This window comes from Triticum aestivum, chromosome 7B (genome assembly GCF_018294505.1).
Source record: "Triticum aestivum cultivar Chinese Spring chromosome 7B, IWGSC CS RefSeq v2.1, whole genome shotgun sequence".
NCBI lineage: Eukaryota > Viridiplantae > Streptophyta > Magnoliopsida > Poales > Poaceae > Triticum > Triticum aestivum.
Window position 1 is genome coordinate 34,493,897 of NC_057813.1, and position 18,990 is coordinate 34,512,886.

Sequence of the window (18,990 nt, forward strand, 5' to 3'; positions counted from 1 at the left end):
GAACTCAAAAACAAGGAAAAACAGAAACTGGCACTGGGCTCTAGGTTAATAGGTTAGTCCCAAAAATCATATAAAATAGCATATAAATGCATATAAAACATCCGAGATGGATAATATAATAGCATGGAACAATCAAAAATTATAGATACGTTGGAGACGTATCAAGCATCCCCAAGCTTAATTCCTGCTCGTCCTCGAGTAGGTAAATGATACAAACAGAATTTTGATGTGGAATGCTACCTAACATATTTATCAATGTAATCTTCTTAATTGTGGCATGAATGTTCAGATCCAAAAGATTCAAGACAAAAGTTTAATATTGACATAAAAACAATAATACTTCAAGCATACTAACAAAGCAATCATGTCTTCTCAAAATAACATGGCAAAAGAAAGCTATCCCTACAAAATCATATAGTCTGGCTATGTTCTATCTTCATCACACAAAATATTTAAATCATTCACAACCCCGATGACAAGCCAAGCAATTGTTTCATACTTTTGATGTTCTCAAACTTTTTCAATCTTCACGCAATACATGAGCGTGAGCCATGGATATAGCACTATAGGTGGAATAGAATGGTGGTTGTGGAGAAGACAAAAGGAGAAGATAGTGTCACATCAACTAGGCGTATCAACGGGCTATGGACACTACAAAAAAAATACACTTCTGTGATGATACGTGTTTGTCACAGTAGGTCGCGTTTTCTGTCATGCATGTACATCCATGGCGATTTTATGATAGAATCAAGATAGTCATACCTGTGCTGTCGTAAAAGTGTTCCATGACATTACCAAAATTATCATCACGGAAGTGTCCACTTCCATGACGATAAATCGCGCGTCACAGAAGTGCTTTCGTCAAGGGTGACCAACATGTGGCATCCACCGTAACGGAACACCGTTAAGCTATCGGGTCGGGTTTTGGATCCGATAACTCGTTAACAACCCCGACCAATGGGAAATTTCCACATGTAAAATTCTTATTGGCCGGATGAAACACGTGTCAGCTTGTTAGTGGGTCAGATAGGCGCCTATGATATGTCAACACGTGCCATGGCCCACCACTGGCCCATTTAGCTTACAAAGCCGGCCCGTTTGACTTGGTCAAAAGTTAACGGGCTGGCCCATGAAAAGCCTGTTAACGGTCTCTTCGCAAATAGCCCATTTTACGGCCCGGTAACTCACGGCCCGTTAGGCCCTAAAGGAAATCAGCCCAACAACGTCATGTGGGCCGTCGAATATAACACCAACCCATTTCACTTCCGGCCCATGTATGGCCCACGATGTCTTTCGGCCCATATGAGGCCTTCGTATCTTTCGGCCCTTTACAGGTCCACAGTGACTCTAGCCCATAATGAACATCAATTTTATTTGTACCCATTGATGGCCCGTGATTTACATGGGCCGTTTCCAGCCCATGTTAGCTTTCGGCCTATTGACCGCCCATACGTTCTAGGGCTCCTTTTCGGCCCTCGATTACTTCCGGCCCGTTACTGGCCTGTTCCCCTAATGGGCCAAATTCGGCCCATGGAAAAATCGGCCCGTTACTGGCCTGTTACCCTAATGGGCCAAATTCGGCCCATGACAAGAGTCGGCCCGTTTCTGGCCTGTTAACCCGTTGTGCCGTTTCCAGCCCGTCCTATATTCTGGCCCATTAATGACCCGTTATGCTTGTGACAGAATTAAGCCTTTGTTGTCCTACGGCCTGTTAACGACCCGTTACCGTCTGGGCCGATACCAATTACGCCCGTTTACGGCCTATGTAGACCCATTTATCCGATGGCCCGAGGCCCACCGATTCTACGGCCCTGTTGGAGGCCCATTTATCGACAGCCCATAGGAGACCCATGGATCCTACGGCCCGTAGGAGACCCATAGATCCTACGGCCCGTATATCGCACATGGTTGTTGCGGCCACTAGCAAACCAGGAAAAAAGAAGACTAGGAAATAAATAAGGCCGAAACTACTGCTAGGCTATTAAGGCGATTGCACAGATTACATCCACTCGGCATCAAAGATCTCCACCAGTGCAAATATAGGGAACACCCTACACTATACAAAAATGGCTTGCTGTTTTCTTCAGCCGGTGGCTGCATGTTAAGAATAAATTTTGTATCGCACCAAAACAAATTACAACTATATAACAAAAGGAAGGTTGGCATAAAACTTAACAGTCTAGCAGATAAATGCACCACCAGAAGTTCAGAAGCTCAGTTCATTTGACCGCACTGTTATGTTTTAATGTTGTATTGTCCAATGGAGCACAATAACCCTCGCCTTCATTTCCCCTAGACTCCTGAACAACATTGCAAATTTCTGATAGTCTGGTTTCAAAACCATGCATACTAGTAAAATGCCCGTGCGTTGCCACGGGCTATTAAAAAAATTAATGGCTGCATCCGTAAATATAATGCATGCCAAAATATATATGTATGGAAAAATATATAGCTAGTAATAGACTAAAAATAATTGAAATCTACTTCACTTGCAATATATTTTTATTAAAAATATAATTCAACAATGTATACATAGATGGACTTATCAGGCCTGATGCACAAAATAAACAAAGTGGTCAAAAGGCATATAACTCTTCATTATGCACGACATCACAAGTGCCAGAAAGCACCTGCTGCTTTATTATGCTGAAGAGATAAAGCATGCCCATTGTTGTTATCCATTAGTTAAAGATAACACCTAGAGGATTTTGTTCTCTTTACACAATGTTCCAAGATACTACAACCAGAAACTTCATTGCATTATGCAATTTCCTGGCAAACTATGGGATACGGGAGGATCAAACCATGTGTAAGTGCAAACAAAAATGAATCTGATTCGAATGGAATATAGGAGGATCAAACGAACGAATGAATGAATCACACATATAACATTCATCAGTTCTTCCACGGCTGGAAATGGACCTTGATACGCTATTGCCGCAGCATCATATTGCTCCACGGAACCCATCGGACTCCGTCTCGCTAGCGCCCAGGAACCCCATTTGTGCCTCATTCACGTTGGCATAGAGGGACCACAGTTGGCCATTTCCGCCGTCGTTGCCATCAACATCTTCTATAACATGTTCCCTACCGCCCCTGACATCTTCTCCGCTAGCACCGTCACGAAGCCATGTTCACCATGTTTTACTTCACCTTACATTGTGCCTCACGTATCACAAGTACTAATATCCAGCCATGCATGTTAGTAAAATACATGAATGGATCTGTAGTACATCAATATCTACACAACAAATTTGTTTTGCCGAGCGACTTATGTGCTTGCCTTCTCAAAACTGATCTGACACATCCTGATCGAACCATTTGGTCCATAGACAAATTATAATAATTCCGCTCTCAAAAGGAGAACTGGCAGAGATAAAGAAAAAAAGTGAAATCCAATAGCGAAATTTAAAAACACACGTATCCTCATAGAACTTCGGCATCAAATAAGCCAGCCAAACAACATAAATAATAACTCAAAGTCACCATTTTGAACCTAGCTTGTTTGAATTCCAAGTGTTTGGCCTTTATATAGTCCCTTAAGCTTTGTAAATCATGGTTGTTGGGTGACTGTACAACAACTCCACCATGAACAATTCAACATATTTACAACCACCTATTCTTGTATATTTACAACCACCTATTCTTGTACGAAATTCTTATCAGAACCGTTTTAGGTGTGGCCCAATGCTTTAGGTGTTGCCCAAATGCCCACTAATTTAGTAGCATTCCGTTTACTCCTTTCCCAACCTGACCACTTTCTACCAGTTCACAGAGTTAGTGATGAGAATCTAGTGGTTGCATTCGATTTAAGCAATACTATGTGGAGGTCGTTGGCAGCCCACCACGCCTGTTAGAGCTCGCGGAGCCATTGTTGAGCTACTCCTCCAAAATACATGAAAGTATACCAACTTAATTGGTTACCCTTGTGATATACATAACTAAGTTTTGAACTATATAGATAGAGTGCTCAATCATAATTTCTGCAAATCTGAAGCTGCACAATTCCAAATAAATTTGATGCATGGGAGATGACTTACCTTCTTCATGACCCTGGTAGTTGTCACTCATGCATGGGAGATGACTTACCTTCTTCATAGTAGAATGCCCGTGCGTTGCTACGGGCTACAATGTATATAAATAAATCAAACAAATAATTAAGGTATTTGGCAAGGTCGAAGCTCATGTCTTCCTTATATGTTTCGTGTGTTCGGGCATCAAATGGGTGCCAGTGGGCTCCCCAAAACTCAATCGTTTGGACAGTCCTTGCTTCCTCAAATCCAACCCATATATGGGAAGAAATGTCGTTATCCAGACTATGCGCCCTGTTATCCCCAATGCTTGCCCCTACCCAAAAACCCGTCCCATGTTGCATCATTCCCTTTTCCTACCAGAATATCCACTTCATGCTCAGTTTTCCATCATACCGGGACATTTCTCCATGGATCCGTCTCCTTTAAAACTGGATGACACCCACGTCACCTTCTCCATGACACCCTCTCTCCTTCACATCGTATTTCCCCATAGACCGCTTACTCATGACGACGGCTGCATCCAAAAGCAGCGGCGATTAAAAGATGAGTCACTGTGGAAGGCGGCGACAATCCAGACCATCCTAGGCTTCGCCCTACACTCTCCCTACTCTATCCAGCCAAATAGATCTCTGACATGGTTGCACATATTTCTTTAGGTTTCTACGATTGTCCGGGATGAATTATGCAAATGAAACGTGGCAGCATGTAGTTGCAATTCGCAGATAACATTAATTTCTTCCTCCCAATGTTGCCTTCTTCCTCCATTCCACCCCCGACCATCCCTCTAAACTCTACCACCATTTTTTATGCTGGTGACCCCGCACACCCTTTGACCCATCCACCTCCACCTGCCTAATCGTCTGTCGCCGCCACCCCACCCCAGCATCCGCCACCCTCGGCTATTCCTCTAAACCCTGCTACCATCTCTGATGCTGGTGACCACCTACACCTGCCTAATCATGTGTCAACACCGCCCAACCCAAGCCGCCAGAAACCCCAACCATCTATATAGCCCCGCCACCATCTTCGATGTTTTGGTGACGTCACACGCCCCTCACACAAACCCGATAACCCCCGCCTCTCAACTGGGTATTTCCAAACTCATCTTGATAAGCGCCAATAGCCTCAAGCCTGCTAAGCTACAACCAGATATCCATAAATCATGTTAAACATCGATGGTTTTATTTAGGAAGATGAAAATGATAAACTGATACACACTTCTACTCGAGAAGTCTTGAACAGAGCATCGACCATTCATGTAGCTTCATTAACATATTGTGCATGCATGTTATATAGAAATTCCAAAATAATCCTTGTCAACAAAACATGTTATTTGATCCTCTTACAGACTGCAAAGGTATGTCTCATGCTCTACAGATTGTCAACCATCTTATGCTTGCACTCATCATCGACTGCTATATATGTTATAAGGCACGATAACAAATTGTGCTTCATCACCTCTTGCAAATCTCACGACCTCCAATCCTTGATGCACTAAATCGACTTTCACCACGACCATTTATGTTCCCTCGCCACCCCTGCTCGGATGAAGAGGTGACTGAAAAGAAAATGATATAAGTACATCAAACAATCAGATCAGGGCTGTTAACAATCCAGAAATGCCGTAAGTCATACTGGTGTACATGAATAACCAAATGGCATATACAATTGTCCTAAAGAGGGTAAATAGAAAGTTTAACCAAAGTAATCTTACAACCTCATATTAGAGGTTAGATATCTTTCACGGCGATTACGGAATGAACACTCTTACAGTAAAGCGAGTCAGTGGTGACAACGGGAGGCACACGCGTAGTCGGCGACAACTGCGCGGATGAGAGGGTAGGACAGGGGGACTTAGTTTGTGGTCCTGTAGCTACACGATGGAAGAAGTAAAAAAAATCAGTGTATGCTCAGTCCATGCAACATTAAAAGTGCACCCAAAAAAGAAAATCAAAAACTCAGTTTATTCTCATGGTTCTTTACTCAACACTTGCTTGGCCATGTTGCTCTTTCCCCTACGCCTATTCGCTGCACGTCACAACAACACATGCCAAAAGAAATCTGGAATATAATGACTAAAAATTTTGGATATAATGCCACAAAAACTTGCAAAATTTCTTTTAAATATGAATCTCTACTCTCCCCTGTTTACGAAAATATGTTGTGCTCTAGCTAGTCTATACAGATCATACAGGTTCTATTGGTTATAGGGGTCACTAATAAGTGGAGAAATATGTATAGAGAGATATGGGTGAGAAAGGCGCAGTACCATTGCCTATGTAACGTATTAGTGTAACATTCATCAGTATTATATACCGTGAAATGTACAAGTCCACATTGCAGACCACCCAAACATGTCACAATCCCTATATTGAGCTGATAAAGCAAAAGAACAACCAGTCAGAACATACTTAAAGTCAGGTCAATTTACAAATTGCAGGCAATGATCAAGAGTAGGTGAATTACTAACCAAAGAAAGCCTCCAGAATCAAATCGAGCATGACACCATCATGGACATCAGGTTGAAGCGATCTATTTCTAGATAATATACCTTGCATTCCTGTAGTAATAAAGCATGAACAATGATTGGAGATTAGAGGAAAAAATGATAGAAAGAAATAGTTGTGAGAGATCTTGCATTCACATTTCATGTAGCACAATGAGAGAGAGAAAATACAGGCAAATATAAAAAATAAGGCCAAGAATTGTTTTCTTAAAGGCCTTAAAATGAAATGGTAAAGAAAAACAAACCCCATTGAAGAAAAGAACAAAATATGTGCTTCAGGTAGAAGCATCAGTCACCAGGCTCACATCATTATTCTTTGCCATGGTGCAGGCTTTGGTGCTGAATGTAGAATCTAGGCTTCCTCCTGACTACCCTTCTAATGGTATCCTCTCCTGCCTCAATCTATGTTGCGTGGATACTTCAGAAAGCGCATGTATCCAGCCGGATACTGCCCCGATATGTATCCCGTAAGTATCTCTTGATTTTTTTATTTGAAAAAAAGAAAATAATGTTCGGTACTCCTGGGATACTGCTGCGATACATTTTGGATACCTCAAACCCCTCGTTCAACCTGAAATCCCCTCAATAAAAAAGGCGCACGTTTGAAGATTCCCAACATGGGCGTGAGTTCATGTCAAAACATGACTGTCAATGTTCTTGTTCACCAGCCATGTTGCTCTAATTTCCCCTATGCCTATTCGCTGCACATCACAACAACACATGCCAAAAGAAAATCTGGAATATAATGACTAAAAATTTGGAACATAATGCCACAAAAACTTGCAAAATTTCTTTTAAATATGCATCTCTACTCCCTCCTGTTCACAAAAATATGTTGTACTCTAGCTAGCATATACAGATCATACATGTTCTATTGATTGGGGGGTCACTAATCAGTGGAGAAATATGTATAGAGATATATGGGTGAGAAAGGCGCAGTACCATTGCCTATGTAACATATTAGTGTAACAATCATCAGTATTATATACCTTGAAATGTACAAGTCCACATTGCAGACCACCCAAACATGTCACAATCCCTATATTGAGCTGATAAAGCAAAAGAACCAGTCAGAACCTACTTAAAGTCAGGTTGATTTACAAATTGCAGGCAATGATTAAGAGTAGGTGAATTACTAACCAAAGGAAGCCTTCAGAATCAAATCGAGCTGACACCATCATGGATCATTAGGTTGAAGCGATATATTTTCTAGATAATATACCTTGCATTCCTGTAGTAATAAAGCATGAACAATGACTGGAGATTAGAATAAAAAAGAATAGAAAGAAATAGTTGTGAGAGATCTTACATTCACATTTCATGTAGCACACTTAGAGAGAGGAAAAGACCGGCAAATATAAAAAATAAGGACAAGAATTGTTTTCTTAAAGGCCTAATTAAAATGAACTGGTAAAGAACAGCAAACCCCATGGAAGAGAAGAACAAAATATGTTCTTCAGGTAGAAACATCAGTCACCAGACTCACATCATTGTTCTCTGCTATGGTGCAGGCTTTGGTGCTGAATGTAGACTCTAGGCTTCCTCCTGACTGCCCTTCTCATGGTATCCTCTCATGCCTCAAGCCCCCAATCGACTTCTCCAATCTCCAACTTGCCCATGTGTTGCAGCATGTCCCAAAAAGAGACAAACATGAGGTACTGCGTCTTGCCCGGGACATCAACCTATGTACAAAAAGATTTCTTAGTATTAGTTCATACTCCGTACTTCATAGCTGGAAGAAAGTAATATTAAAGGAATGGTTCAATCACAGTATAACCTAGAAGTGTACAAATTAAAGAGAAGTCTTAACCTTTAGACAAGCTAAGACAACTTCCCCAACTTTGTCCCATCCGCTTCTAGACTTCACACGCGCACCACGATTGTGCTACTTATACATGCCTATATTAGAACAGATTCGGCAGAAAGCAGGTCAATTGGCATGAACATAAATATATAAGGGTGTATGTAAGATCTCACATCTGTAAGTACTCAACCGTTTTTTGTGCGTCCACACTCTGCAAGCATTACCAAAGATGAGTGGATCTAGTTGAGAGTTTAAAAGCAAGGTGCATATATTCAATTTTTTTTAAATGTTTTGGTATGTTTTATTGCGTGGGTGCACCAAGGTGGGGTTTAGCCACTACTTTCCCTATATTCAAATGTAAGTCATATTGGCACACATGCAGCTCTACATCTACACTGAAGTCTGAATTTGAAATTTTTTGATATAGATAGTAGTGTCTACACTCTTCATGTAGATCACAATATCACATTATAATCCTCTACAATGGTTACATGTAAAGCAAATTTGGAGGCATATACAACTAAAAAGTAAATCATTGTATCATGGAAATGACATACTAATATGGACCATGGAATAAAATACTATTGGAAGGCATGTCTGCAAGGATTGTTTAGAAACTTGATCACTGTATCATGAAAATGATATTGCAAGAGCTGACCTTTCCCTTGTGCACATTCCCATGCTTTGACTAAAATAGAGCATTTGCAGTTCCTGCTTGGATGCTCACTTTCTTTCTGTTTACTCACTTCATATGCTATCCCCTGATCAAATCAACAGCTAGCCAACCAGCTCTACTTTTGCAGTTTGCATTCAACACTCCAAAGGGAAAATTAGAGGCCACCCATGGCTTCAAGGATGAGGTAGTAACAGCAAGGTCGATGAGTAGCGAGAGCGCACCAGACACGGTTGCCCCAGCCCCTCCTCCTCGACGGCACCGCGGAGATTGAGCCGCTACCGCACAGGGAGAGCCTAAGGAGCCGGTCAAGGAGACAGTACTGGCACACGTCGTTGTAGACACAAGGAGATAGTACGGTCACACTTCATCCTCCATTAACTCTAACATGAGCATGTAGGCGCCTGCTACAGAAAACGGGCGTGTAAAAATCCGCACGAGGATGCAAAGAAAATGGACAGTAAGGGGCCTTCTTTGTCAAAAATGGTGCATCTAGTTGGTTAACAAACTGCAGCTCAAAGAAAAAAAAAAGCAACTACTTGGTAAAAATGTCCCGATAATTCCTGGCAAGAAGCTATGTTGCAACAAAGATTAATCTTAAATTACCAATCACCTCCAAGCATGTTCTTACGTCCACCCAAAGCTATGACACCTTCATCAGGAAATAATATATTTCAAACATGAGTACATGACTCACGTAGCTAGTTCCATATACATACCCTGGGTGTATACACTAAAGCAATTTCAGGTGACAGTGTGATGCTATCCATTAGTGAAGCCCCATGAATCGTCCATTTATTTATTCACTCAAGGCATTTATATCTTCCCCCATTCTCCTATCATCTATATTCTCTCCTGCAAAGACATCAGACAATCAATAATGTCGAAGAGCCATCGTTATTTTTAACTACTTAAGGGCAGCCAGCCATAGGAACGTAGCAGGTACTGAACCAAATAATAACAAAGAGATATAAAGGATTTTGAATTTTAAACCACAGTTAGTCTATGAAGAGCATCTATATAGCAAATAAATATGAACTTTCACAACAATAAGGAACGACAAGTAATTACTTTGCTCCCTTAATAGTTGATACTGGTATGCACCCATATGATCTTTCTGAAATTAGTACCTTCAATGGACCAATATTAGTATTATCAGAGGGCCAATATCTACTCCAACATGAAAAACAAATCGTGGTGTAAAAAGAGATATACAGCTGGTCCAACTTATTCAAGAGATTAACAAAGAAAGAAAATCTCCGCAATTAGAGTATATAGCTTCCGTCTGAAGATATGGACATGCTTTGGTATTTGTTAAATAAGTAAGCAATATCAAACTTGAGGTTTCTTCATGGAGCTGAAATCACTCACAAACTCAGTTAAGGAGGGAGATATCAAAACAGAAATGCTAATTACTCTGTCATATGGAAATAGAAATACATCAGAGAGCAGTCACTGGAAAATCAGACGGGAAAATCAGGGAGCACACATAGTCTAATAGTTGGTATCAAAGCTACAACTTATCATAATTGGAATTCCTTTTTCATATAAACCTTGCAGATCACAAACTTATGACCTGCGCATGTAAAAGGATATATTTCAACTGAAAGGGAGACAACAACAGGGGGCTTTTTTTAACCTTGGTGCTGCATGGTGGTCTCCCAGGAGGACGCAAATGAAGGGCTCGGCGGTGTCACATGGACGCTGTGAACCGGTAGAAGAACAGTAGCCTCATGTGCATCCCAGTTGCCGCCACGCCGCCACGTGCTTGTACCTGTCAATGCCATGTGTCATTGCAGATTAGACAAAGGGCCCATGATCGACATAGTGGAGAAGAAGATACCTGGGTCGCCGATGCTGCGGTCCTCGACCAATCCCTCTGCCCCGCCATGCGAAAGAGACAAGAGATGGAGAGTACGTCATGCTGGGAGCTTGAAGAACCATCCGATCGTCACACAATGTCACTTTTTTGACCATCTGATCGTCACGCATCAGATTCTGAACATTTTTTTTATCAAACCATAATGAGCAACATTCTGAATTAATCCACAGAACAGATAGAAGCACAATAGAGAGAGGTGTTGTTGCAGACCATACCTTGGACTTTCTGGTTGTATGCCTTCTTGTCGCGCGTCATCAGCGAAGCCGCCTCCCCGTTCAAGGGGTCCGAGAGGTTGGGGTACAAGAACCTGAGGCAAAAACACCTTAAAGATGTTCAGAAGGTCTACAGCAGCATAACAACAAAATTTTGATGCTCTAGTAAGCACAACCATGAAAATCCTATGAGTTCTTTCAGCACAACCGTTTGTAATATACAATCTAGACATAGGTTTGATGTTATTTGAAAATAAAAAATATGGTTAGAAAATACAAATGGGAGTAGTACTAATTCTTGAGACCAAAGATGTCTTTTCTATTAACATTTATTTTAATAGATAAGAGATCAAATATTTTAAGGGAGTACTACTCCAAGAAAAGATCGTGTAACTCCAGAGACGAACTGCCTACAACATCAACTAACAAGTATTCCAGAATTGATCCATGGTTAACTTGAACATATCAGATTAACTTTGACTTGGTGGATCGATATGCAGAGATGTAGAAGGTCCTGCATTGGAAAAGCCATATGGGGCTACGGCATACGTCGCCCTGAACCTTGGCTTAACAGTGCATCGTGTTCTACACATGATGGACACGATGGTTCAGTAGAAAGTCCAAACCTTGAGGAGCTGCAGGTCCATGGCGTCCCAGATCCATGAAGAAGCCCTTGACGGCAGTGACCGTGGTGGATGGGGATATCCCACGGTGTGCTCCATCTGCATCTGCTGCAGCAGAGGATATGAAGGTACTGCAGGAAATATATAGATTATCGCCCTCAATCATGTGTAATAAATTTGTACATTCTCTCTGTATTAGTTTGTTATTTCTAGCATAAATTCAAAAAATTAGGTGGCGGTAGCGCCTCAACAAGAATCAATATAAGTGACAGAATGACATACACAGCAGCATGCCAATCATGGCTCACAAGATTCACAGATAGGCATACGAAGAAGGAAAAATAAAAGCATGTGTACGAAACTTGCATTAGTGCATCATTCTGAACAGACACAAAGTAGAAGAACGTCGAGGCAGAGTCAAAATCCTGTCAGGAAAGAGGCAGGTACAAAATCAAGAAGGCATGCGTGCATACCGGCACCTCCAATAAGGAATCCGTGCAGCCACCACTCCATCCGCTCTGGCAACCAGCTCGGTTCAACACGGCCACGCAACTGCCGCTTCATCCCCTCTCGCAACATCCTTCTCTCGGCTGGACCACCCTCCTTGGCTCCTTGCATTGCTGGACTGTGACCCCGACCTGAGCTAGCTACTACCCGATGGTATCCTCGGCCTCGAAGCAGCAGTGGTCGTGGACTTGGGGGAAAGGAGGGATGGCCGCTGGGGAGCTGGAGTCTCGAGGGAGAGGGAGGCGCACCTGTGGTGGTCGTCGGCCCCTCGCTGCTCCGCCGCGCGCGGGGGCACCTGCACCTCCGCGTGCGCGCCCCCGCGGTGCTGCGTCACCGCCTGCTCCGCTCGGTGCCGCGCTGCTCCCGCGGTCCCACCTCGTTGTGCCGCCTGGGCGCCCCCGCTCCGGCTGCGGGCTCCCCAGCCTCGCGCCGGCCTCCTCGCGGCTCTCGTGCCTCGACCGGCTCCCACCCCATGCAGGCCGGCTTCTGCCGCTTCCCGGCCGCCGGCTCCCGCTGCCCGGCTTGCCGGTTTCCCCGCAACCCGGCCTGCCGGCTTCGCCCGCGCCGGCTTCCCCCGCAAACCCGGCCAGCTCCGCTCCTCCGCACCTGCAGGCGGCGGCTCCTCTCGTTCCCCGATGGCGGCGGCGGCTCCTCTCGGGGCTGGGGCGTCTTTTGGGAGATGAACCAGATTGAGATCTGACGAGCCTGGGAGGATGAAGATAAAAACCAGACAAAAGTGGTAGTAGGATGACAAAAAAAACGGAGGTGGGAGGATGACGAAAAAAAACAGCGAAAAAACCGCGCAGACTATTCACCAAGTCGTCCATTAGGAGTAGAGATCTTGACGACATCGAACAATGTCTCTCCTTGTTTCACAAAGGGCTCTGTTAGGGAATGGACTTGTGTCTGGAGCGCAGATACAACATTGCTTTGAGCTTGCATATCTTGATCATGAGGCAGTTTGGACGATATTGCCTTAACAACCAACCCAGTATTACGCAGGAACATGCTTTTGGCACTGTTAGTGGACAGGTACTGACCCACTGCAACAAGAGCTGACATTGCGGTTATAGTTGCCTCGCCACCTTCAGAAGGTGGCGGTTTCACCATTTTTTCCATAGCTCGCTGAAAAGTTGAGGTTTTACATTAGTAGTACCAGAACAGAAGATACTAAGGAGGCAGCAAAACCAAACAAAATAGATTTGGTCTATATACAGAACTTATTCTGGTGAACCCATGTAAAATATTAGTTGTATTTTATTGCAAAGTACATAATAAAACTAGGTTCCAAACATATGACCATGTACCATCGCTAATGTATTGTCTATTTCTTCACATTGTATTGAGGGCTAAGGATAAAGAGACGAAGTTTATAATACGGTAAGCATAGTATGACATCATTCATATCACAAAACAACTGAGAACAGACAAACAGACAATTGTAACATTGTGTGGGCAAGTCCAGCACGGGACTAGATTACGGGTCAAGATCAAATGAACATCACTCCTCTCTTTTAAACCTTGTAAGGTGCAATGATACGCTAAGACAATTGTGTATAAAATTGAAAAGAGTAATAAACATTGGCTGCAAACCATGCAGTTCAAGGCACAAGTCAGAGTAAGTAGTAGTTAAAAGGCATGAGGATTAAGGACTTACAACAGCGACTTTGACTGGTATAGTCATGCCCTTCTTCTTGCTGGTGTGACAGTCCTTGAAGATTTTCACAGCATTTGATTCAGGTATTTTTTGGTCCTTGCGGGCTTTCCTCTGCATTTCGAACAAGTCAATATAGATATGATAATATGGTACAGCGAAAAGAGTGAAACAACAGCTAATTACAAGAGCCTCGTAGTGTGCAATATAGCTACGAGATCCTGTCATCTGTTGGAATTTCACTTTCATACAGTTGGCCTTGTTCTTTGAATAGTTCACCTACAAGAAGATAGATTGGTGTGGCACATGCGTAAATAGGACTTCAACATGTGATCTGATCACATATATATAATGTATCTGATACTTCGGATCAGACCAGTGTTTAACAAGGCCCCTCCAGTCTTCATCTGATATATTTTCCACTGGAAATGTTTGGGAAAGTTCATTGTTAGCCTTGCTTTCAAAGTGAGTTTTCCTCAAGTTATACCGATACTGTCACAGAGCAGACTTGAAAACATGGGTGCAAGCTTGTCTGGTTGCATCATCTTGGCTATCCAACTTGAACCTCATTTGTTGAAAATTATGGGAGTCTCATTATCAGCAACCTAGAAAGTATGGGATAGAGCAAGACGATATTACTAGTTTCCATACATAACCATACTTACAGATAAATGGTCAAGGAAGGTGTTGAAATGGGTTTCATCTTTGTTATTCCTGTACTGAATCCATGTTGGGAGGACACGTACATGACACCTAACGGCAACCGCTGCCTCTGGTACTAACTTGGCTGACTCCGTAGCATCACGTGGCCTTTTTAAACCTACCTCAAAATGGATCTCCATTCTTCCTCCTCTAGATTTAGTTAACCTATCGAGCATTATCCCCGATGTTTTGTTTCCTCTTGCGCCTAGGTGCTAGTCCAACAATGAACATAGGAAGTGTTAGTGTACATCAAACTATGAGACTACATATAAAGAAGCATGCAACTGTAACTTGACTCCAGCAACTACCTTCTTGCTGTTGAAGCTCACAAGGTTCATCTGATATTGCCAACTCGTCTTGTGTCAAGAGTGCTTGGAAAGTAGTGTCAGGTGGCAAGGGAGCTTGGGAACATGCTGCTAGCTCAGTTGACGCACGAGTAAGTCGTGCAGCTGGTAGTACTGTGGTAGGTGTTGCAAGAACTAGGGCTGTCTCTGCTTGTTTGGTGTGGCACCCCGGCTCAGAGAAACCGGAACACCCCATATTCTAGCCCATAGAACAAGGAGAAGTCTTCTGGAATACGACACTGCTTAGCATAGAACAAACCAGCTTTCTATTATTACATGAATATGAATACAAGGTCTCCGATATTACAATGAATAACATCGGCACGACGACACTATGCCATCCTCAGTTGCTCTATGCAAGCAGCAAAAACAACTCGAATCAGCGGAATAACTCTAGCAGCGGAACAACAAAGACGGTGGTGAACTCCACTTCGCAGGGACTCTGGCTGGAACGCTTATCCTAGCTCGCACGAACGGAAACCACGACAAGCAAGCAATCAAATCCGGCATGACCTGCAAACTGGCATGACACGCCAGGTCAGTACATTGAATGTACTTGCAAGCTCACAATAAACCAGAAGCATTCAAGGAAGACACACAACATGACAATTACAGGTTAAACATGCATTATCATGATATCAACAGAACAATATAACATGGCATGACCAACATAAACACGATACAGCTATCACAACATGAACATAATAATCCGACAATACTAGCATGCAATATGATGACACTATATGCACCACTTATTCTGCCCGGCTACCTCGTAACCAACACATGCATCACTTACCAACCTCGGACATCACACGATCATCTCAGGATCAAATCAAGCTTGGCATAAACAATACCATAGCGATCATGAAATAACCACAGGGAGCTAGATCTTTACCCATGACTCTCGTACAACATCACGAATATCCAACAACTCGGTATCCTCGATAGCATCGTGATCCTTACGGAAATCACAACCCGACCAACACTAAGTCTCAAACCATGATCCTTACAGCGATCACAACCTGACCAATACATGGCCCGTGATCCTTACGGCGATCACAACCCGACCACTACATGGCCCGTGATCCTTACGGTGATCACCACCCAACTTATCTCATTGTTATTAAGCACATTATTTTTATTACCGTTGACTCATGGTGTGACCTTATCTCGACCTGGGCCCTTATTAGCGGGCGCAGCTATCGATAGATTAATATACACTCTGCAGAGGTTAGTACACTGTACCCACACTACGGAACCCATGGCCTCACCCTCCCATTCGGGTGGACCAACAGCGTTCCGACAAAACCGATCTACTGCCATGACACTCTCCCGGCCACTCCGACTCACTCCTCACTGAGCTAAGTCATGGGTGGCCCCGTGCCTACCTCCAGACACAACGACCACCGTCGTGGCCCGTCCCACTCTGGGACACGGATCCAAAAATTAACTCAACAACGGGCACACAAGGTTATGCTTGCCTACCGGGCCAGGGTACAACACGCCCATAACCTTCCCTCATTGGAGGCACCGGCGAGAGGCACGACAATAGACCCAGTTAGGACCGTCCCATACCGGTAAGCGTGGTTTCACTTGTCAGCATCGATTCAGCGGCACCATGACTCAGCCAACAATTGTTTAAGTTCAATTTAATCGGGTTAACTTGAATGCAAATAAGCTGAGCCATGATAATATAACATGATGCCAACTATAATACATGAACATGATATCAACTTCATCATGAGGGTATCACATAACTTTCCACCATATCAACAATAACTCATATTCACCGAGCATGGCATACTGACTAGCATGACCATCTCCAACATCAACATGTACTACTAACCAGCATAATCATATGAAAGGTAATACTAGCAGGTATAACATGATCATAGAGTACAAAACAACATAGCACAAAAGTGAACATGCAAATCTGAACATTACCGGAACAACGATAACCATCTTTTCAACAAGCAAAAATTTATTAAAATATTCAAGTTGAAAACCATGGCTACTGCATGACTATCATGCAAGTGGGTATTGTGGCTTGCCTAGGGATGAACAAGGCACCGGGGAGAAGTGCGGTGAAGCCGCGGAAAGATTCGCCGGAAAATGTACTCTCTCGGAGGGGGCTGATTAAGGGCAGGGGCAAAATGGTCATTTTCAGTATGCCAAAACATAATGAAAGTGACACCAACAGAAAGGGCTCGATGAAACGAAGAAGTGAGCGTTGCTTTCACCTCATTTGGAGTTAGGGTTAAAAAGATATTGAGGTTTTACTGCCAGGGACCTATCTGTAAAACTTTATTTTACAGACTGGGCCAAAACAGAAAAATAGAAAACGTAATCTGTGAAATACGCTTCCACTTACGCTGACGTGGCATGGACTGGTCAAAAGGGGCAGAGGCGGGGCTGGCTTGTGTGGCTGACGAGCGGGGCCCGCGGGACCCACACGCTGGTCAATGCCTTCCTCTCTCTCCTCCCCGCTCCTTTCCTTCTTCTTCCCGATGTGGCGCTGGACAGAGGCGAGGCCGGCCGCCCCGACGATGACCGCCGGTGACTACCTCCACCTCTCGCACCGTGCCGCCTACCGGCGTGCTCAGCAGGACAAGCCGCGCCGCCTTGGACAATCCAGAGAGCCCGGGAAGGCCGGAGGCGAGCAGGGTCTCGGCCGCGGCGGACAGGGCTTCGGCCGAAGATAGAGCACGAGGCCATGGCGATTCCGGTGACTAACGGAGGGCTGTGGGAGAGGATAAGGTGGCTAGGTGAACTACTGGAGGTGGAAGACAGAGGAGAGTGGCTTCGGTTCACCGGAATCGAAGTGGACAGGGGCGGCGGCCATGGAGGCAAGGGCGGGCTCAGGATCTCTGCTTGAACTCGGGCTAGTGGTGGGGAGAGCCTAGAGGAGTGCAGGAGGGGGTGGTGAGCTTGGACGAGGCCAGGGATGGCTATTTATAGCCGGGGCAAGGAGGGGAGATCGTGGCACATCCGCGGCTACGTGTCCGTGCTCCGGCGACGGGCATGTGCGGCCAAGGGTCACGACGAGGGGTGGCAAGGCGACGAGGGAGGTGCGGACGAGCGATAGTGGTGCACAGAGAAGGAGGGGCCAAGGGGAAGCAGAGGAAGAGGCCAACGCCATTAAAACTCGGTCGGCCACAGGGGCTCCCGTGGGCGTTCATCGGCGAGCGTCAGCGAGGAAGCTACCGGAGGGGGAGAGGGGTCCACGGGGACAGCGATGACGAGGGCTAGCTGGTAGACACGCTCACGAGCGCGAAGGCGATGAGAGGGAGAGGGCCCGAGCAAGAAACCAATCTGGACGGGGCCATTGCATGCCAAAGCGGTGGTCACCGCGTGCACTCGTGCACACAGTGCCACAAGTGAAACCAAACAATGTCTGGGGTGGAGTCCTTCTCGGGTAGGTTGCAACTACGGTGGTAGTTTGGTTAAAAGTGACATGGTTAAACGGCGGTTAACACCTGAAGTTTACTGCAGTAAACTTGATCGTGTACTGCTGCTCAACAGGGATGTGATTGGGTCAAATGGAGTTGTCTGGGAGGTTGAGGTAAATAAGGACTTACATCCTGGTAACTATGGATGGGTTTGGATCAAGATTTAACAGAGTTGCTTTGCAACTGCCAAATATGGTCCATAATCAAGATTTGGATGATGCCCTCTGATGAAGCATCAAATTGAGCTCAAATTGGGCAAATCTTAGTTATTAGGTCATATGATGATGCTATAAAAAGCTCATGCCAAATGGACAAACCAAAATAGCACTTGCCTCACAAACATCTCTGCTGACCAGAAACTTGAAATAATTATGGTGGTCAAATGGGTCAATTAAATGATGCCAAAATGGGTGTAGATATGTTTTATGGGTATAAGAATGATCTGGTAATTTATCAGGATTTATGAAGCAATATAAAATATACTTGCTTCACAACCTGAAAATATTGCCAAAATCAAAGATTTGCTCCTGTGATCACATAGATGATTTGATGGGGCTGCAAATGGGTGGAAGGGGTTAATATGAGCACATTAAGGAGTGT

At 44.1% G+C, this 18,990-nt stretch overlaps 1 protein-coding gene across 24 annotated transcripts; it reads right to left on the reverse strand.

Annotated features, from left to right (window-relative positions):
* Positions 1–5,268: 5,268 nt before the first annotated feature.
* Positions 5,269–13,109, reverse strand: LOC123155792 (translation initiation factor IF-2). Of its 24 annotated transcripts, none has more exons than XR_006477623.1 (13): positions 11,738–12,200; positions 11,115–11,206; positions 10,861–11,015; positions 10,657–10,791; positions 10,089–10,147; positions 9,737–9,872; positions 9,003–9,421; positions 8,351–8,439; positions 8,027–8,222; positions 7,681–7,771; positions 7,530–7,589; positions 6,505–6,594; positions 5,269–6,410 (listed from the first exon to the last, which is right to left on the reverse strand). XR_006477623.1 is itself a non-coding variant. In XM_044573925.1 (6 exons), exons 1-4 carry the CDS (start codon positions 13,090–13,092, stop codon positions 11,002–11,004), a joined length of 837 nt encoding a protein of 278 aa, XP_044429860.1. In that variant the 5' UTR covers positions 13,093–13,109; the 3' UTR covers positions 9,067–9,421; positions 9,737–10,791; positions 10,861–11,001. The 24 variants fall into 24 exon arrangements, 1 of the variants encoding a protein (XP_044429860.1); XR_006477631.1 differs by having other exon boundaries at positions 5,269–5,592; positions 5,806–5,907; positions 6,351–6,410; positions 9,737–10,791; XR_006477629.1 differs by having other exon boundaries at positions 5,269–5,592; positions 5,806–5,907; positions 6,304–6,410; positions 9,737–10,791.
* Between the last annotated feature and the right edge of the window lie 5,881 nt (positions 13,110–18,990).